The following is an 18,088-nucleotide window of genomic DNA, read 5'->3' as shown; positions in this document are numbered from 1 at the left end:
TGTCATCGAGGTACTGTTTATTTTTGTTTTGACAAACACTGTATTTTCAGACATACTGCGGGTCCCGGGATATATTACACTTTAGAGTGCACAAAAACACCAGGAATTCCTTTAGTGTTTCTCATCACAAATGAGAAAGCACAATTGCACTTGTGTCCTGTTGTTAAATGCTCATTGTCATTAGGAAACATAGTAAATAAGAGCTGGAGAGCAGGCATGCCACTTTAATTAGGACCAGTGTCAGATAGAGGTCAGCATATCTGCTATGACCTAACACACACACACACACACACACACACACACCACATTACTACTGACAACTACTAAGTGTATAGGTTATATTCTTGACAAACCTTTTTGTGTAGAAGTAGTGCATTTTGACACAAGACCAGTTATCATTTAATGAGCATACTGTATGAAAAATTGAATCCGGAATCACTGACTGTCCCATTCACTTCCCATTCATTTTGGGGATTCACCCACAAGGGCATAAGAAGTTGGACCATGATGCCTGGTGAGAAGGCCTGGTGTTTTTCACTTCTATGAAGACATAATTTGCCATGCTTGGTTTGGAAGTACTGCACAGAGCCCTGACCCTAAGCCACTGAACACATTTGGGATGAAAGGCCTCCTCACCCAACATCAGTGCCTGACCTCACTAATTACTACAGTTATTATTTTAATATCAATATAATCTTTACTAATACCATTTATTTGGAATGGGATCATCAAGCACATATGTTTATCATGTTCAGGTTTATATAGCCATATGTACTATATTATTGTACTATTCAGTAATATAAATTTAATTATTCATTAGGAAATAATTAAAAAAACACATTTCATCTTTATATTCATTTTCATTCTAATCTTCACTACAGTACAGAAACTGAAAAACAAGACAAAACTGTGAATCCTGGCCATGGAAGCAGAACCTCTTCTAGGACTGCATTGCAAAATGGAACACAAAACACTGCACATACAAATTCGTCCACAATTCAGAGTAATGTTTATTATTTCTCTAAATAATGTTAGAAGACTTAAAAAAAACTCCTCTTCATATTTGGTGAGAGACCTGCCATGCCTCAGTTAAGTGCACTACATTATTACTTTTTTTAATGCAATGGATAAAAAAAAGCAATGACATATTTGGTTTTGATTAAATATTATTTAGTATTATTATTAATATTATTAAGTATTTACACGTCAGAGCATGTAAGTTCTGGAACACACACACACAGATACACACACAGACACACACACACACACACACACACACACACACACACACACACACACACACACACACACACACACACACGCACACAAAAACACACAGTGCTTCTGCGCGTCCCCTAGTGGCACTTTATATTAGTACAGGTAGAGCACGCGCTTTCTAGGAGTCTCGTGACGACATACTGCTACACTCATTCTGTTTATTTTCCTAATTCGCCCAAGGTATTAACCTACAGGTAGTAAGGCGTATAAACATATTAGACATTTCTCTTCAATAACCATCAGTGTGAAAGACTCAAGATGGAATAAAAACGCTGAAATGAGCAAAGACGCATAAACATAATAAACAAACAGTATAGTCAGTACAGAAAACAAAGGTCTAGCATCAAGCCTATGAAAGTCATCTCAAGAATACAGCATGCAGAAGAAAAGGACTAAGTTAGTGTAAAACATTAAGCTGTAATATTAATATTGGATGGTAAGTAAACATACGAAATAAGAAGAAAGGTGTTGCAAAATGAGACTGTGAGGCAACAAACAACAACAACAACAACAACAACAACAACAATAATAATAATAATAATAATAATAATAATAATAATAATAATAATAATAATGTACAAAAAACAGAAATATAAGATAAGGAAGCAGAAGAAAGGATCTAAGAACTAAGATTCGGAATGAGTGAGTGAGTAAGTGTGTGTGTGGGGGGGGAATGAAGGTGATGTCGTGCCTCCTCCTCCTCCTCCTCCTCCTTCTTCTCCTCCTCTACTTCTATCTGCTCATCGTGCCTGTCTCTCAGCTCCGCAGTGCACTGGCAGACACAGCGCTTACGGGACAGTAGACACACACAGCGGTGCAAGGGACACACACACAATCGGGACGGGAGCGTGCACGGGCGCGCGCAGAAGGAGGAGAGCACCACGGTGCTGAAGTCCCACGCACGGCACTGAGCTCGCCTCGTCTTCCACACGGGACTTACTATGAGCTGTTCACGCCTTGGTGACCGTTAGCTGCTGCGCATTCAGAGAGGAACGAGGACGAAAAGACTTTCAGTCATGGACACCCTAACGTGGATGGTGTTTTGCGCTGTGGTAAGTACAGGGACTCTTGCAGCACGATGCGCAGGACGGGATGCAATTAAAGTGTTGTCCAGCTTCCAGCACATGACAGTTTGTGCAGCACCTGAGATTGCATATTGGACAGGTTTGGACAGGTCTGTCTTTCTGTCAGTAAGCTACAATGCAAACGCCGATGCTGTACATTTATGAAGGGGCCTTTAATAGTACACAAGGAGTGCAAGTGACGATTCATGAAATGAATGAAAACACACACACACACACACACAGACACACACACACACAAAGTAACACACTGTTACTTTAACTTTTACAACATCGAATTCAAACCTGGTTTATTGTCAGTGATGCACCACTATCAGTTTTCATACAGTAAGTGTAGATGCACAGTATATTGGGAGACTGAGTTCAGCCCTTGGGGAGTTGCACATTTCAGGCTTTGCAGATCTGCTGCTGAAGAACTTGTTTTTCCTTTCCATATGTTCCCACGATTTCTTAACACGCTTTAGTGGATAGATCGTTGCGTAATTCCAAGAACAGGTAGAGTTTCTTTTTTAAAACCGCCCTTCTTTTTTCTTTTTAAAATATATAATTGTTGTTGTTCTTGTTGTTCTTGTATTTTTTTTTTTTTTTTTTTTTTTTTTTTTAAAACCAAATCATGTTCATCCAGGGTAAGTGCACATGCACTTCTATATGCGAGCATGGATATGGGGGCAGGTGCTTTAATCCCAATTTTTGGGATTCAAAAAGTAACGAATCACTGCTTACGAAAAAAAAGTAAAAAAAGGTTTACATTGCATTTTTTTATTCATATGTCATTTGACGTATTGAAGACTAATCGGCCACAGAAGTCGTTCTTCATATAGCAATAATTTATTTACACTTTAAAACTTAAGCCTTTAAAACTTCATCTGGATGGCAAAATCATGTAAACAAGCATTTTATGTTGTTTTATGTTACTATAGCTCTACATACAGGAGTTTTAATCATATTTTATAGTCAACAATCAAACAACTAAATAATTAATTAACGGCCTTAGGATTGACTTACATAAGACCGAACAAAATACTTTGTTATATTTATTTAGCTTTATATGGAGTTGGACCAGATGCCTCAACATGCGTTTGGTTGCACGTGCCTTGTAGACAATCCTATAGCATACAGTACGTGTTTTTTTTCTGCATAAAGATGTTTTTCACGTCGTTGTCTTCAATGCCTATTTTGTTCGTAGACGCAAAAAAGTAAAGCCGTGCTGAAGGCGGTGATATTAACATGAGCATGATGCTGTGAAATGGTACAGCTCTGTCACTTATAACAGAAACCGGTGCACGGATTCAAGGCGCGCGCTGAGTCGCTGCGTGGCGCGCGCTACACATGACCCGCGCTCCCTTTAATAGATAACCTGTCTATGATGTATTATGAGTTAAATACTACATATTTTGTTTGATCAGCTCAAGCCGTCTAGTTTAGTGATCTTAAGTCTTAACTGGGGTATCATTCCCCCCACTTCTAGTGTTAAATGTGCTGCTTCAGCTGTGTGAAGGTGTATAGAATTCTCTGTATAGCCTTATCATGTGCACTCAGATAAGGACACAAGTGGCTCAACTCTGCTCTGAAACTCTTGTGCAGTGTTTGAGTCGTTTTAATTCAGTCATTCAACGTTTAAAAAGCTGTAGTGTGCTCAGCTCTGGATCAGCTAAACCTGATCTTACACTGCGTAACTGAAGAAGTCCCTATGGGTAGGGGTGTGTGTGTGTGTGTGTGTGTGTGTGTGTGAGTGTGTGTCTGCATGGTGGGCTTTACTGCAAAATGAACAGCTTGGCAGGACAGAGTTGATCAGCAAAAACTATTGATACAATTTCATTGTTTAGTGCAGAACTCAGCCCTGTGTTTGTGCAAGTTATTCACCCCGAGTCAGTATCAAATTAATTATTGCATGGAAATATATCTTTAGAGGCATTTGGCTACATCCAGTAAGAAAGGTGCTGAATTCTTTTCACTGTGTGTATTTATTTGAACACAGCATTTATTTGAACACCTAAACCAGCCAAGTAAAATCTTTTGGGTGCTGAATTTAATGTTAGGTGTTAGGGTTAGGTGTTAGCAGAGCATCACTGAGATACTGTAACACACACATCAATGATAGATTTTTAAGACTGTAAAAGCAATGTGTGTGTTTTGACACAGAGAAAGAAACAGACAACGGAAAAGTACAGAAGAATATCTGCTTAATTAGTTATACATAAATTAGACAAATCTTGTAAGAAAACAAGGGCTTGCCAGCAACTGAAGTGAAGTGAAGTGAACTGAATTAAGTTAAGAGTTAAGCAGGAAAAAAGGGAGGGGGTGGAGCAATGAAGAGAGTAAACGAGGGTGCTAAATTGGTCCCTGTGCCTGGGCATCTGCTTCTGAAAGGAATTGGGGGCAGGAAGAGGGATGTGGAAGAGGGGTAAAAGAGAAGGGAGGGAGGAAAAGAGAAGACTGTGAGTAGTGAGGTGCAGAAAATGTAACACATAATAAAAATTTTGATGGTAGAGAAACACGAATTATAGAAGATTTCTTTGCTCATACGGTCTTGATAATTACTTCCTTATTCTGGGTCTTATGCAGTCAGCTTTGGTTCTCATGCCAGGGAGCTATTTTGTATGTATCAAAAGCAGTTTGTGTTTACATGTCTATCATTTGATATATTTTCCATATGCATGTAAATGCACACATATTGTAGATGTGTATAGCTTCAAAGAACTAGACTGAGGGAGTAAAATGAATGAATAAAAAAAACAAGCATAGCTAAAAGGAAAGTTGAATGAATACATTCATGTGTTTGTACTTAAAAACAAACTTTTTTAAAAGGATTGTATGTGTATATGGAATCATGTGTGTATGTGTGTGCGAGAGAGAGTGAGAGTTGGTGTGTGTGTGTGGAGCGCCTTCAATCATCTGGCACCTGGTTGGTGGACATAATCTTAACTGTCAATCACAAACACACACTGTGCACAGTTGTCGTGAGCAAATCCTGGTCTTTAACTAAAAGAAAACACACACACACACACACACACACACACACACACACACACACACACGAAGCAGGTTGAAACTTGAGTGTTTCCAAGCGATTATGTTGTATTTCCTAAAGGACAAAAATCACTGGAGGATAATTTTCACATGCACGTGCTAACTGCATTGAAAAAAATTGTATTCACTATACGCATATGCATGTAGAAAGTAACAGTGTGTGGCCTATTAAGGCTGCATTCTCTGTCCAGTGCAGCGGAAACAGCTGCAGGCAAAACTGTGTACCATCCCTCCTGCACACACCCTGATTTATGGACCGAGTAGTGCAGTAAAGTCCACTCCATGGGCTTCAGTTCGGCTCTTTAAAGCCTCTTTTCCCTCAAAGGATCGAAAGGACTTACAGTCTACTTATTCTGTGGAGGAGTTAGGGTGTTGCCGCAAAATGAGAGGCCGTGGGTGCTTACTTTTATGTATTTGTTTGTTAAAGTATGATGTCTTTTTAATTCTGTCCTCTCATTATGTCAGATGTGTAATAAAGGACTTAAGATAAAACAAATCAATACATAAAAGTTAAGTGAATACTTCACAGCTTTCTCCGCCACATATGCAACATATGTAGAGTCATCACACTTCATCCATTAACCCATAGACCTTAACCCTAGTTTTTACACTAGCAAGCAACACGACAAGTGACACTTGACCTGTCATTTTATATGTACATGTGAGACACAGTGCTGTGGCAGTGCGACAGTTCCTGAGTGGTGCAGCAGAAAAGTGTTCACTCTGTCAGCTCAGATTGCATGTTTGAATCCCAATGATGTGACAGCCATATAAATGGCCAGGAGACAATAATGACTTCTGTCTTCTGTTAAAAACAGTTTCACTAGCCAATCATGGCTGTCTATATGTTTGTGTATGTGGAAGAGGGCAGACAGCACTTTCCTCTGATTGTGTTACATTGCCTTGTGATCCAACATGAGCATCAGTTTGAAAAGATGTGGTTCCACATGCCTTAGAGGAAGTAAAGGTTCACCTTCACCCTCCCTGGTTAGTAGGTTGTATGATAGAGGCAAAAACCGGAATTTGACCAAATTTTGGAAAAACACGAATTGCAATTTTCAATATACCAATCTGTTGACCAGTACATGTGGTCCAATGTTTCATTAGTTTCCACTCACAACTTAAGTCTTTAAATGCAATTTAAGGGATATGCAATTAAATGCAATTTTTCATGTATGTGTTTATTTAAATTCACATTAAATGAATTAAATTCAAATACAGACATAAAAAACAGACCTTGGAAGGAAGTAGGTAGCAACAATAGAGATTGCTGATTTGCTAATCTATCAATAAAGCTAGCACGAAGCCAAACAACTGTACAGTAGCTACAACATACAGTAGCTACTAGAGCTATTTTACAAAACTAAACAAACAAACAAACAATTAAAAGAATGCAGGACAGTGAATGGCCAAAGCGACAATATTAGAGCTCAGTACACACCCACTAAAGACAAACTACGAGAACCGTCTGTGACTTGTTGCTTGCTAGTATCAGTGTAACAACTATGCTTTTAAATCTGCATAATACAGTAAAGCTTTATATTTTAAATGTTTACTGAAAGAATTCAACAGCTTTCCTTTTACTTCTATTGTAAGTGTGTTCTTCTATTGTAAGTGTGTTCTCTTCACCGTGGTGGGAACAAGTCGAAATCTTGTTAGGGGTAATCAGACCTATGCTTCAGATACGTACAGTAGAGGCAGATTTTACAGTGTAGTGTTCCTTGAATGAGTCATTTTTATCAATGCCATTGACATTAACCAAAATGAGCAAAACTTAACTGAATCAATGTGATGAAATGACAAACATTCTCTCCATGTATGTGTTTGTGTGTGTGTCTCTATAGGTGGCAGTAGTGTGTGGCTCTACACTTGAATTACCCGTGGACAATGATTGTGAATCTGGTCAGAGAACCAACAGCGGTGAGTGCTGCATAGAGTGTCCACCAGGGGAGGGGGTAATCACCCCGTGTGGAGTTGCTCAAACTGAGTGTGCCCAGTGCCTTGACAGTAAGTACATACTGCACTCTCACAATCACACACACACACACACACACACACACACACACACGCACAAACAGACAGTCATTATGTGGCTTTATGCAGCCTCTTTGATGTGTGTGTAAGGGCTGCAGCTAGCAGCATACGTGGTGTCTGATTACTTTCATTAGGAGCATTTTTCTGGCCAATGTACCGTGTCCTGATGGATCTCCTACCTGATCCCTGATACCATTAAATCCAATTTTTTGTGTTGTTTAGTTGATGCGATGCTTGGAAAGATAATACGTAGGGGATGAGTTGGAAGACTTTCTATAGAAAGTGCTGACACATTTACTGTGAAGTCAATGTCAAGCAGTTTGGTCAAGTTCTTCTATATTTACTCAAAAAAAAAAAAGAAATCTTCCTTTTGTCTTCTTTTGTAATAAATTCCTGCTGTCATGCAAAGAGAAGAGCCAGGGACTAAATAGGCCCCTCTGTGCACCTGAAACAATTGGATCAATGAATAAGATAAAAACAGCACAAAGGCTTTGAATAGCAGTCCCAGGACAACAGGGTTTTTTTTTTTGACAAGCAGCACAATGGGTGTGGAGTGATTCATGTGAAGAAAGAAATATGACCATCTCAAGCAGCAGAGCAGAGCAGACACTTCTCATAACACCCAATCCATAATATGATTAAAGTTTTATTCTAAACATTAATAATAAAGGCATTTTTTCCTCAGGACTTACTGTGTTTGTAAAGTCAGAAGGTGAGCTTGAGGATCAGACATCTGCGAGGGGTTATTCTAAATTCCTAAGAAATCTAAAGTTTAACAGATGTAGCAGCAAGAATGTGTCTTGATGCTCATCATCGTAAGCTGCCTAGTGCTGCATATGCTTTTTAATCAAGGCAGCAGATATAATTTTGTTTGTTAGAGTAATTATTGTGCTAGCTAACATCAAAGATGGGAAATAAAGCTTTTGCTAGTTAGCCTTAGCTAATGTTTTTTTCCACTTTACTTGGTTTCCCACTTTCCTTGATTTCAGGCAGACATCTTTGTATTTTTAGTTAAAAGGCATTGAAATATTTCTCTGAGAGACATAGCTACATGAACAGTGAACTCCTTTCTCTTAACTGTAATGTAGCATATATGTCAGATACAATGTCAGAGTCACACTTATTAGTAAATGTGTGTGTAGCATGTTCACACCTTCTGCATGATTCATGCAGTGAGTGAATACTCAACACAGATGCTCAGGTACATCCAAAACAGAGCCAGCACACTTTAAACTGGGTTTAGATCTTAGATCTTATGATCTTAGGTCTAGAGCTGGTTAGACATGGATGTTCCCCCAAATACACAGTATATTGGTCCATATTAAGTTTTATAGCTTGTTTTTTAAATGCGCATCTCCTCATCAGTAAATCTTTTTAATGGCAATCATTAAAATGATAAATGTGCATTATATAGTGTATGAGAGTTGAGAGAGAGTTATGAATCAATTCCTGTCATTCCACTTTCCATTCCACTTAGGTGTGTCATTGCCCTTTTTATCGACATGTTTGTAACGAGATGTCACACAGTGCCAAGTCCGAACACTGTCAGAAAATTCCAGCTGCCCAAATGCTAATTATGAGTTTTGACGTGAACATTTGAACGCTTTGCAAGTTGGAAGCTTGTAATTACCGTAATCCTGGCAGGACGTGAATACGCTATACTTATCAAAGAAACTTTGTGGAAATGGTGTTGTTATGGTTACAGTATGTGTGAGTCACTTTTGTATAGCAGCACAAAAGCGATCCAGGCTCTATACAATAGCACTCTATAATTGCAGGAATACAGACGAAAACAGAATTGGGAGAAACTACATTGAGCACGTATCATTTTATCTGGAGCCTTAGTCTTTTTAGTTATATCTAGGCTAACTATTTAGCTTATATGCTAATCTAAGATGCCTTCCATAGATGAGATAGAGATTGTAATTACATATAAATTATAAGACTAGTTGCTCATATTAAACATCATTCTAACACATTTTAACTTAAAAAAAAAAAAGCATAATGATTTACTTTCCCTTTTGTATCTGGTTTCTCTTGAGGTTTCTTCCACATGTCTTACTCACCTCTGCCTTACTCATTGGAGATCTAGATCTAAATTATATCCCGATTTCTGTGTAGCTGCTTTGTGACAAAATTTTTGTGAAAAAAATGATTTACTGCTAGAACAGCCTCAGTGTGTCCTGACGTAAGTTCTACAAGTTTCTGGAACTATACTGGTAAAATGAACATCATTATTAATGTGATGAATAGCGTGTCCAACACATTACTCCAAACTTTGCCATAGATGTTTGATGGGATGAAATTTGTGGATTGTGAAGTTCATAATACCATTCATTTAAGGGGACAAGACATTCCTTTAAGGGGACAAGTGAACCCTAAGCATGGGAGCATAGCATAACAGAGCTATATATATACTGCTGAATAGAATACTGATTTTAGATATGTACATATATATGTCTGTGTGATGCAGATACAGTATGGAAATCCAAATAAATGGCAATCTTGGTATACAGATTTACTATCAAATGAATAGAAACATACACACATGTCCTGCCCCCAACCCCCCCCCCCCCCACCACCACCACCTCTCTCTGTTCCCTAAGCAGACACTCAATGTTCTCTAAGCACATTAGTACATTTTACTTCTGAGAGTAAATTGAACAAAACCTCCTCCCAATTGTGCATGAGTCTGTATTTACAGTCACACTTTGTACTCAGCTAATGAAGTGGAAATGAAGGTGTTCTGTAGCGCAGCTCTTTCACACCAACACAGTCTTACAGTCTGGAACTCCAGCTGATTGGTAAAGGTGAGAATTTGGCAAAACCACCTTTATTTAATGAGGCATTTACGGACAGGTGAGAGCTTAAACTGTGACCTGGGATGTCTGCCTAAAACATTTTTTTTTATCCATGTGAGAGAATAAGAGAGGTAGAGTTTTCATTCATTCGTTCATTTTCAGTATAAGCTTAATCCTGGTCAGGTTCTCAGTGTTGTCACTCAGCTTGATGTGGGAAATCGCCCTGGATGGGAAATTAGTACATATATATTCAGACATACCTGTAAATTGCAAGAAAGCAGTTTTAAATGAATGTAAAGCTTAAATGAAAGGTTCTGTCTTTCATTTATTTTTATCTCAAACATTTATTTATTCAATTATTTTCATTTAATCTCTTAAACTTAAAATGTAATTTAACATCAATAAAAATAGCAATATCAAGTTATCATAGTATTATTTAGAGTTCTTAGCTAACACAATATTTTTTTTCTGTTAGGGAAACATTCTCTTGTAGAACCTTTAAGGGTTCTCCCAGAGGGCTGTACCTTGACCCTAACCATTAAATTGTTACTCACACTAACAGATTAGCACACTATTTGTTGAAATATATATATTTTTTTAAATAATTGGAGCATTCACTCATTTTTTTTATTTAGCAGTTATGCATGCAATTGCATGTAAACTTGCCCAAGTGCATGTAATTACAATTGCAAATTCAAGCAGTTAAATGTTTTCAGTTAAAATTGCCTTTGGTCATATAGATCCTTCTGGTTCATGTTGTGCTGGGTCATAGGCCATAAGTCAGTTCATTAACTCTACTCATGAGAGCAATCTAGGGCAATCAAAATAATCAAGGAAATTAACACACCATTTTACAATGCACACTCATTATCAGGGCTTATTTAAGGGGCTGTTACTGTCAGTGTGGTGGGAAACAATCCAGAAACCTAGGATATATTGTTCTAGTATTATAGTTAGTTGGATATGAAAGGGTACAATGCTTTTTAAAGGCAAGCTGTTTATTATTTCTATTCTAGCATAAGAAATTTGTAAATTTTTTTGAACAGGAAGTTTTGAAAACAAGTGTGAGTAAAAGTAGAATACAAGTAGAGTACTCAAACTATAAAAGCATGCTGCATGTCATACAGTATGTAGGTCAGAGTGATAAAGTGTATGCTATTTTGTAGAGCTGAGAGTGCTGATCTATCAGAACCCCAAAGCTGTAAGATGTTGTAGCGACCCATTCATAATTAATGAACAAGAGAGGGATACAGGAAGAAAAAGAGTGAGAGAGAGATGGGTTGGGTGTGTTGTTAGCTGACTATACAGTTTGTAGCACACTAGAGCCTATTGTCCATTTGCCAAGTGAGCAGACATATCAGTTTGGTCTCAGTTTTAACTGGACAGCACTGACTCTGAATATGTTTCTATGGGTTTGGACAATGTCTTTTCTGCTAGCATGGTTTGAGGGCAGCTGGCACTGTATGTCCATCACAATCAGGACTTTGGGTATGTGTGTACATGTTGAAAGGGCGTATTTGTTGTGTGTATCACTCCACACATACCCCCTCCCTCTTGTATGGCAGCTTGTAGCCTTCTGGTTCATGGCATGTACAGATGTTTGGATGTAATGGCTACCATCAGTGTGGTGCCCTTGTTATTCAGTGTAAATAGGACCTTCCGGATCTATTACGTCGATATGACGCATTTTAAACCTTGGGGTAAAAATAGAGTTTTGCTAACAAACTGCCCGGATGTGTTTGCACTTTTTGCATGTGTGATGTTGTTTCACAATAGCCTCCATTCACAAGCCATGGAATCATTCAGACATCCAGTATTATTAAAGTGAAAACTGGGGACAGACTGTTTCAAATAAGAATCAGCCTTGTTTCCCCCTAGCTAATCAAACAACAGCAGTGCGGGGGTTTATTGCTTTGCAGTATGCAGTCAGACAGATTCAGTTCTGCTTTTCTGTGAATTTATACAAGACCCAATCCTGGACCTGATATGCATGTATGTATGACTCATAATTCAGTTTGCTTATGCAGTCCCATGCAAACCCAAAAACGAACAAAACTGAGAGTGATAGTTCTAGTGGTTCAATACTCTCTCTCTCACTCTCACTCATTTTCTACTGCTCATCCGATAGTGGTTCATTAGTTAGCCAATAAATACTACAGAATGAATGAAGATAAGCATAGAAAAGTAGGAAGCATTTCCTCCTGGTCATGGTCACGGAAGATCAGGAGTCAGGAACAGAGACAGGAATACACCCTGAATGGGATACCAGTCTGATAAAGGCCACCTAGGGGTAAATTAGCAAAACTCCACAAAGACATCCCAAAGGATATCCCAAACTCAGGATTATCACTGTGCCAGTCTTCCAGTCTGTATTAACCAGCATGTATTATATAAATGTAAGCAAGAGAAAGAAATCCCTTTAGCAATTAAAAAATCCATTTGGCTAGTGGTGTAGTGTTTATTGCAATCACACTGCTCTTGGATGAAGATGCATTTTATCATCATTGAGGATGTAACAATTGTCTTACAGACGTCTTAAGGAGTGCAGTGTGCATCACTGTGAACTATATGAAGAGACAATAGGTAAAGGTAATGCAAAAATGAACTAGCTGTCTATCTTCTACTTCAATGACATTTAACTAATGAGCCAGTTTGACCTTCCCAGTTTGATTGTAGTCCATCAAATTGGAGTCCGACCCTCCATCTTTATCTTAATAAGGGATCGTTTAACAATATTTAATCTATAAAAAAAACTTCCTGTAAGAGGTGAGTGGACCCATATTACTCATGCCAAATGTAGAATTAAAGAGTAAAAGTATGCCTTTTGACTGACGTGTCTGTTTAATATGGCACTACATTATATTATTTAATTCTTTGGAAGTCATGACTTTTGTTTTTGAAGTCAGTTATGAAATCTGTTGTTACTTGGCTGAAATACAAATGGCTGAGGGTGTCAGTTTTAGCAGAGGAAAAACTATTTCACTTCATGTCATGATTTATCGATTTTCAGGAGTAACAAAACAGAGGAAAGGTTCAATGTCAAAGCCAAAGCAATATTCAGAATAACATGTATCTATGAATTACGTGTACAAGGTACGGTGTGTGTGTTTTGGGTGGAGAGGTTTGGTGGTTCTGGGACTTTGCTCTAGGCTTTTTCACATCAGAAGTATTCACCAGCTACTTGCCAGATTAACTACTGCAATGAACAACCACTCTGTTTAACTGTGATTAATCATAAACATGATCATGATAAACTCTTTCTCTTTTGGAACCTCACAGACAAAAAAAAACAAGCAAAAAATTCTTGTAGATCTGAGAGTGTGTTTTCCAGTCCTGCACCGTCCTCCACCTGCACTGCACATTTTTTCCTTTCTAACATACCTGACTCATGAACAAGGGTGTGGGTGTGTTAGAGCAGGGAAAACATTTGCAGTGCATCAGGACATGTCTTGGAAACACACATGGGTTTGTGAAAAATGTTGAATTCCATCGGGTACCAGGTCCCAGTGACCCTTTAAAACCCCGTACACAGGCCTCATGGTCAATCTGACCCTCCTGAACTTCAGTTTAATTCAATTGTATCTGTGTGGCTGGTTCAACAATAGACACTGCTGCAAAGCAGCTTTACAGAAATTAAATTGAGAACATTTAGACTCCTAATCAGTGAGCCAGAGATGACAGAGGCAAGGAAAAACTTCCTGAGGGCGAAACATTGAGAGGATCCAGACACAAAAAAGGAACCCATCCTCTTCTGGATGATACTGTATAATGGGATTATAAATCATTACACTCAAATATTAAATAGTACTGATTCAGTTGAATAGTATGTAAAGCAGTAAAAAGAGACAAATAAAGCAGTATTTACTTGCTTTTTTTGGATAACAAAATATTTTAAAGCTATGCAAATCCTAAAAAATAGAAAGAGCAAATTATAAGAAGCCCAATTACACAGCTGAGCTATGGATCTGGCAACCCCGCTGAATTCCTCTTAATGTGAGTTACATAAAACTATTTGTCTCTAAATATTTTTTACCAAAGACATTACAGCTGCCCCCTACAAAATCCTCCTTTTCCACTGACCCAGCTACTGACCTTGTGAATAATTTATTGACTTTCTAATTATATCTGAAAATAATGCTGGAACAATGTGCACTATTAATGCTGTATTTTTGGAAGATCAACTAAACACAATAAACATACAATGGGGCCACTTTTTTTTTAATTATTAGCCTCATTTTAGCAGTGTGTTACTCGTAGTATATGTTTCGTAGCATCTAACCGCAAAGTAGGCTAAATACATTACTCTTTTGTAAAGAAAGTATGCTATTGAGTAAAATTAGCTACACATAGAGTACAGAAAGACTGAATAAATGACCGAAGCTTAATTTACAAGATAACAATCTTTAAAATCATAAGTGCTAATTCCTTCACCAACCATTTAGCTAGTGTTTTGGTAATGTTAGATAATCCTGGTGAGTTAATTAATGGTGATACTAAGTTGGTGAAGTGTTTTATGCTAGAAAGCTAATTTACTTATCTTTTGCTAGCTAACAGATAGCTAACTTGCTTGGGATAGCTAATCAAAAACAAGTTTGCTAGCTGTATGTGTAATATGTGATTACAGTATATGGATAATTGTATTATAATAAAAATTATTCTCACATTATATATTCTAAAATTATTCATATTATTAAACCAAATTATTAATCATTTTAATTGTATTTTTTTATTCATATTTTATTTTTTTATACACACATTTGAGTTAAAAGATAAGGGGAAAAATATGTTCCACAGTAACACCCAGGTTCATTGATTTTTTTTTTATTTTTTTATGGGAATAGAGTTTAATAGAGGAGGCACGGTGGCTTAGTGGTTAGCACGTTCGCCTCACACCTCCAGGGTTGTGGGTTTGATTTCCACCTCCGCCTTGTGTGTGTGGAGCTTGCATGTTCTCCCTGTGCCTCGGGGGTTTCCTCCGGGTACTCCGGTTTCCTCCCCCGGTCCAAAGACATGCATGGTAGGTTGATTGGCATCTCTGGAAAATTGTCTGTAGTGTGTGATTGCGTGAGTGAATGAGAGCGATGGGCTGGCACTCCGTAAAGGGTGTATCCTACCTTGATGCCCGATGACGCCTGAGATAGGCACAGGCTCCCCGTGACCCGAGGTAGTTCAGATAAAGCGGTAGAAGATGAGTGAGTGAGTGAGAGTGAGTTTAATAGACTTAACTGCACTTATTTTTCTTGAATCTGGTTTGTCAGAAGGTGTTTTCTATAATTTTCTATTTTTCTGACTGCTGTTTCAGCTGCAAGGCAAATCACAGACTTTAATATATTATTATACATTATTCTAATATTAAACAAATAAAGTGTTATTTTGTAACAAAGAACATTGTTCAATCATTGATGTAGTGAAGTTTGTACAGACGTCTAGATTGTCATTGCTTCATAAAAGTCTGGATCCTGTAACAATAATATCCACACTGACCTAGGTGATAATGAGTCAGTGTATTTAAAGTGACAGCACCCAACATTTACGTACATTTGTAAATGAAGTGTTGTGGAAACTTGCTGATTTTCATTAAGTGTGTATCAGTGTATTCATGATTTCATTGCTGCTTAATGCAGTGCAACTGTACTAAACTCTAAGTCCTTGTGTCTCTACACAAAGATCGATCCTTTAACAAGATAAACAAAAGCACTGTCTGCACAAACACACACAAAATCAGATCAATGTGGGCGACCTTTCCAGCGACGCCCAGTAAACACTATTATCCACATTACTCCTCTTCTATCATTTCTGTCATTTTCTGCTCTGTTTTTCCCCCTTGCTGTTCATTTATCCTCTTGTTTTTCCTCTCCAGTTTCAGCTTGTTCTCTTCTCACCATCATCCATGATCTTTCTATTTCCTTCCTTCCTTCCTTCCTTCCTGACCCCTCACCAGGAAGTCTTTAAGAGCTATTAATTGTTATTCATTCAATTAATTTTGTTTTTATTTTAACTCTCTCTTTGTCTCTCTCTTTATATTTCATCATTTCAGTCATTATTTTTAAATCTTCAAGGAGTGCAGCATTTTTCTCATGAACATAGTTGCTCATTCGTTTATTTACCTTTCTTTCTTTCTTTCTTTCTTTCTTTCTTTCTTTCTTTCTTTCTTTCTTTCTTTCTTTCTTTCTTTTACTTAGTGTGTTTGAATTGAAACCTGGTGTGTCATTTTAACCTGCTAGATATTGTGTCCTATATCCTATAAATAATAAAAAAAAAACAAAAACTTTTTTCGTCTAGAAGCACTGTATTTCCAACATGAAATACACTTCATTATTGCTATTTATCCATCCATCCACTTTTATTAACTGCTTTGTCCTGGGTAAAATCGCAGTGGATCGGTAATCAATATACAATATGCACAAACACACACACACACACACACACATACACACACACACACACTCAAACACCTAGACACATGTAGGGGTGATTTATACTGCTTGGAGGAAACCAGTGAACCCACAGGAAACCAACTCAGTTGTAGGGGATCATGGCAGACTCCACTCGTTATTATTATTATTATTATTATTATTATTATTATTATTATTATTATTATGAATAAATAAGTCAAAATCTACATAACTGTCTGTGTCTCTGTGCAGGTGAGACTTACTCAGACACGTACAGTCACACGGACATGTGTCTTCCCTGTACGGAGTGCACTGGGCTCATGCGCATGGAAACGCCGTGCACCGACTCCAACGATGCCGTGTGCGTGTGTAATTATGGCTTCTACATGAGCAAATTGACAGGCAGCTGTGAGCCATGCACACTATGTCCACTCGGCCATGGGGTCTACACAGGCTGTGAACCTACCAGGGACACGGTATGTGAGCCGTGTGAGGAAGACACCTTCTCAGACCAGGAGAGCTCTCTGGATCCCTGCTTGCCCTGCACCATCTGCAACGATGGCTCAGACGAGTTAGAAACCCGGAGGGAATGCACATCCATATCAGACGCAGTGTGTTACGGTGAGAGACATATACTGTATACATATACATATGCTCTTATGCAGTATGTAGTGTGTTTGAATCGAAACCTGATGTGTTTACATAGTTTGTTTGGGCTACAGCAATCTCTGAGTGTTTCAGTTTCAAGAACATTTGGAAACGCAATGCTTTGCAAAAAATATAGAAATCTTGGATAAAAAAAAAATAACATTTTTCCCTAATGAGAGAGCTAGAGTTGATGATGGCAAAGAAAAAGGCTCCCTGAGATGACAGGGGAAAGAAACCAAAGAGAACCCATCCATTATAGTAACAGTAACAGCAGAAAGTGTGCTTATGAGCTTCAGAGTGTATTCATAAATTATAAATCAGCTGTTTAATGATGGAGAATTGACTACAAATCTATTAGTAGCAACTGCAATCCTTAGGCTAAATCTAATATCTCATGAACATCTCATGTGATTAAATCTGCTGTAGAGCTGAGATTATTAGTTATGCAGTTCTGGAAACCACACACAGTGAGTGGTGAAAAATATTGATAGAAAGAAAGTACAAAGATGTACACCGAGTGGGTCAGCGGTTTAGAATTTTAAGCGATTTCTCTGTAGATATGTTGGATTTTTCACTCTGTCAGTTGTAGTCTATTGAGCAACAGGTCCAGCAACATTCGGTCAAGTCAAGAAACTTTTATTGATGTTTCAAACATTTATATTTGGTACACAGTGAAAGGACAGAGAGAGAGTGAGAGAGAGAGCCAGAGAGAGAGAGAGAGAGAGAGAGAGAGAGAGAGAGAGAGAGAGAGAGAGAGAGAGAGAGAGAGAGAGAGAGAGAGAGAGAGAGAGAGAGAGAGAGAGAGAGAGAGAGAGAGAGA

At 38.1% G+C, this 18,088-nt stretch overlaps 1 protein-coding gene across 1 annotated transcript in view; it reads left to right on the top strand.

Moving 5' to 3' along the window:
* The first annotated feature begins 2,064 nt into the window (after positions 1-2,064).
* Positions 2,065-18,088, top strand: part of ngfra (nerve growth factor receptor a (TNFR superfamily, member 16)) — a 41,948-nt gene continuing 25,924 nt past the window's right edge. The window contains exons 1-3 of the mRNA XM_060892906.1: positions 2,065-2,330; positions 7,235-7,397; positions 16,873-17,241. Coding sequence (XP_060748889.1) covers positions 2,295-2,330; positions 7,235-7,397; positions 16,873-17,241 — 568 coding nt within the window. The 5' untranslated portion in view covers positions 2,065-2,294. The remainder of the gene's footprint in view (positions 2,331-7,234; positions 7,398-16,872; positions 17,242-18,088) is intronic.

Source organism: Tachysurus vachellii, chromosome 18 (genome assembly GCF_030014155.1).
Source record: "Tachysurus vachellii isolate PV-2020 chromosome 18, HZAU_Pvac_v1, whole genome shotgun sequence".
NCBI lineage: Eukaryota > Metazoa > Chordata > Actinopteri > Siluriformes > Bagridae > Tachysurus > Tachysurus vachellii.
This window is presented reverse-complemented; position numbering and strand designations above follow the sequence as displayed.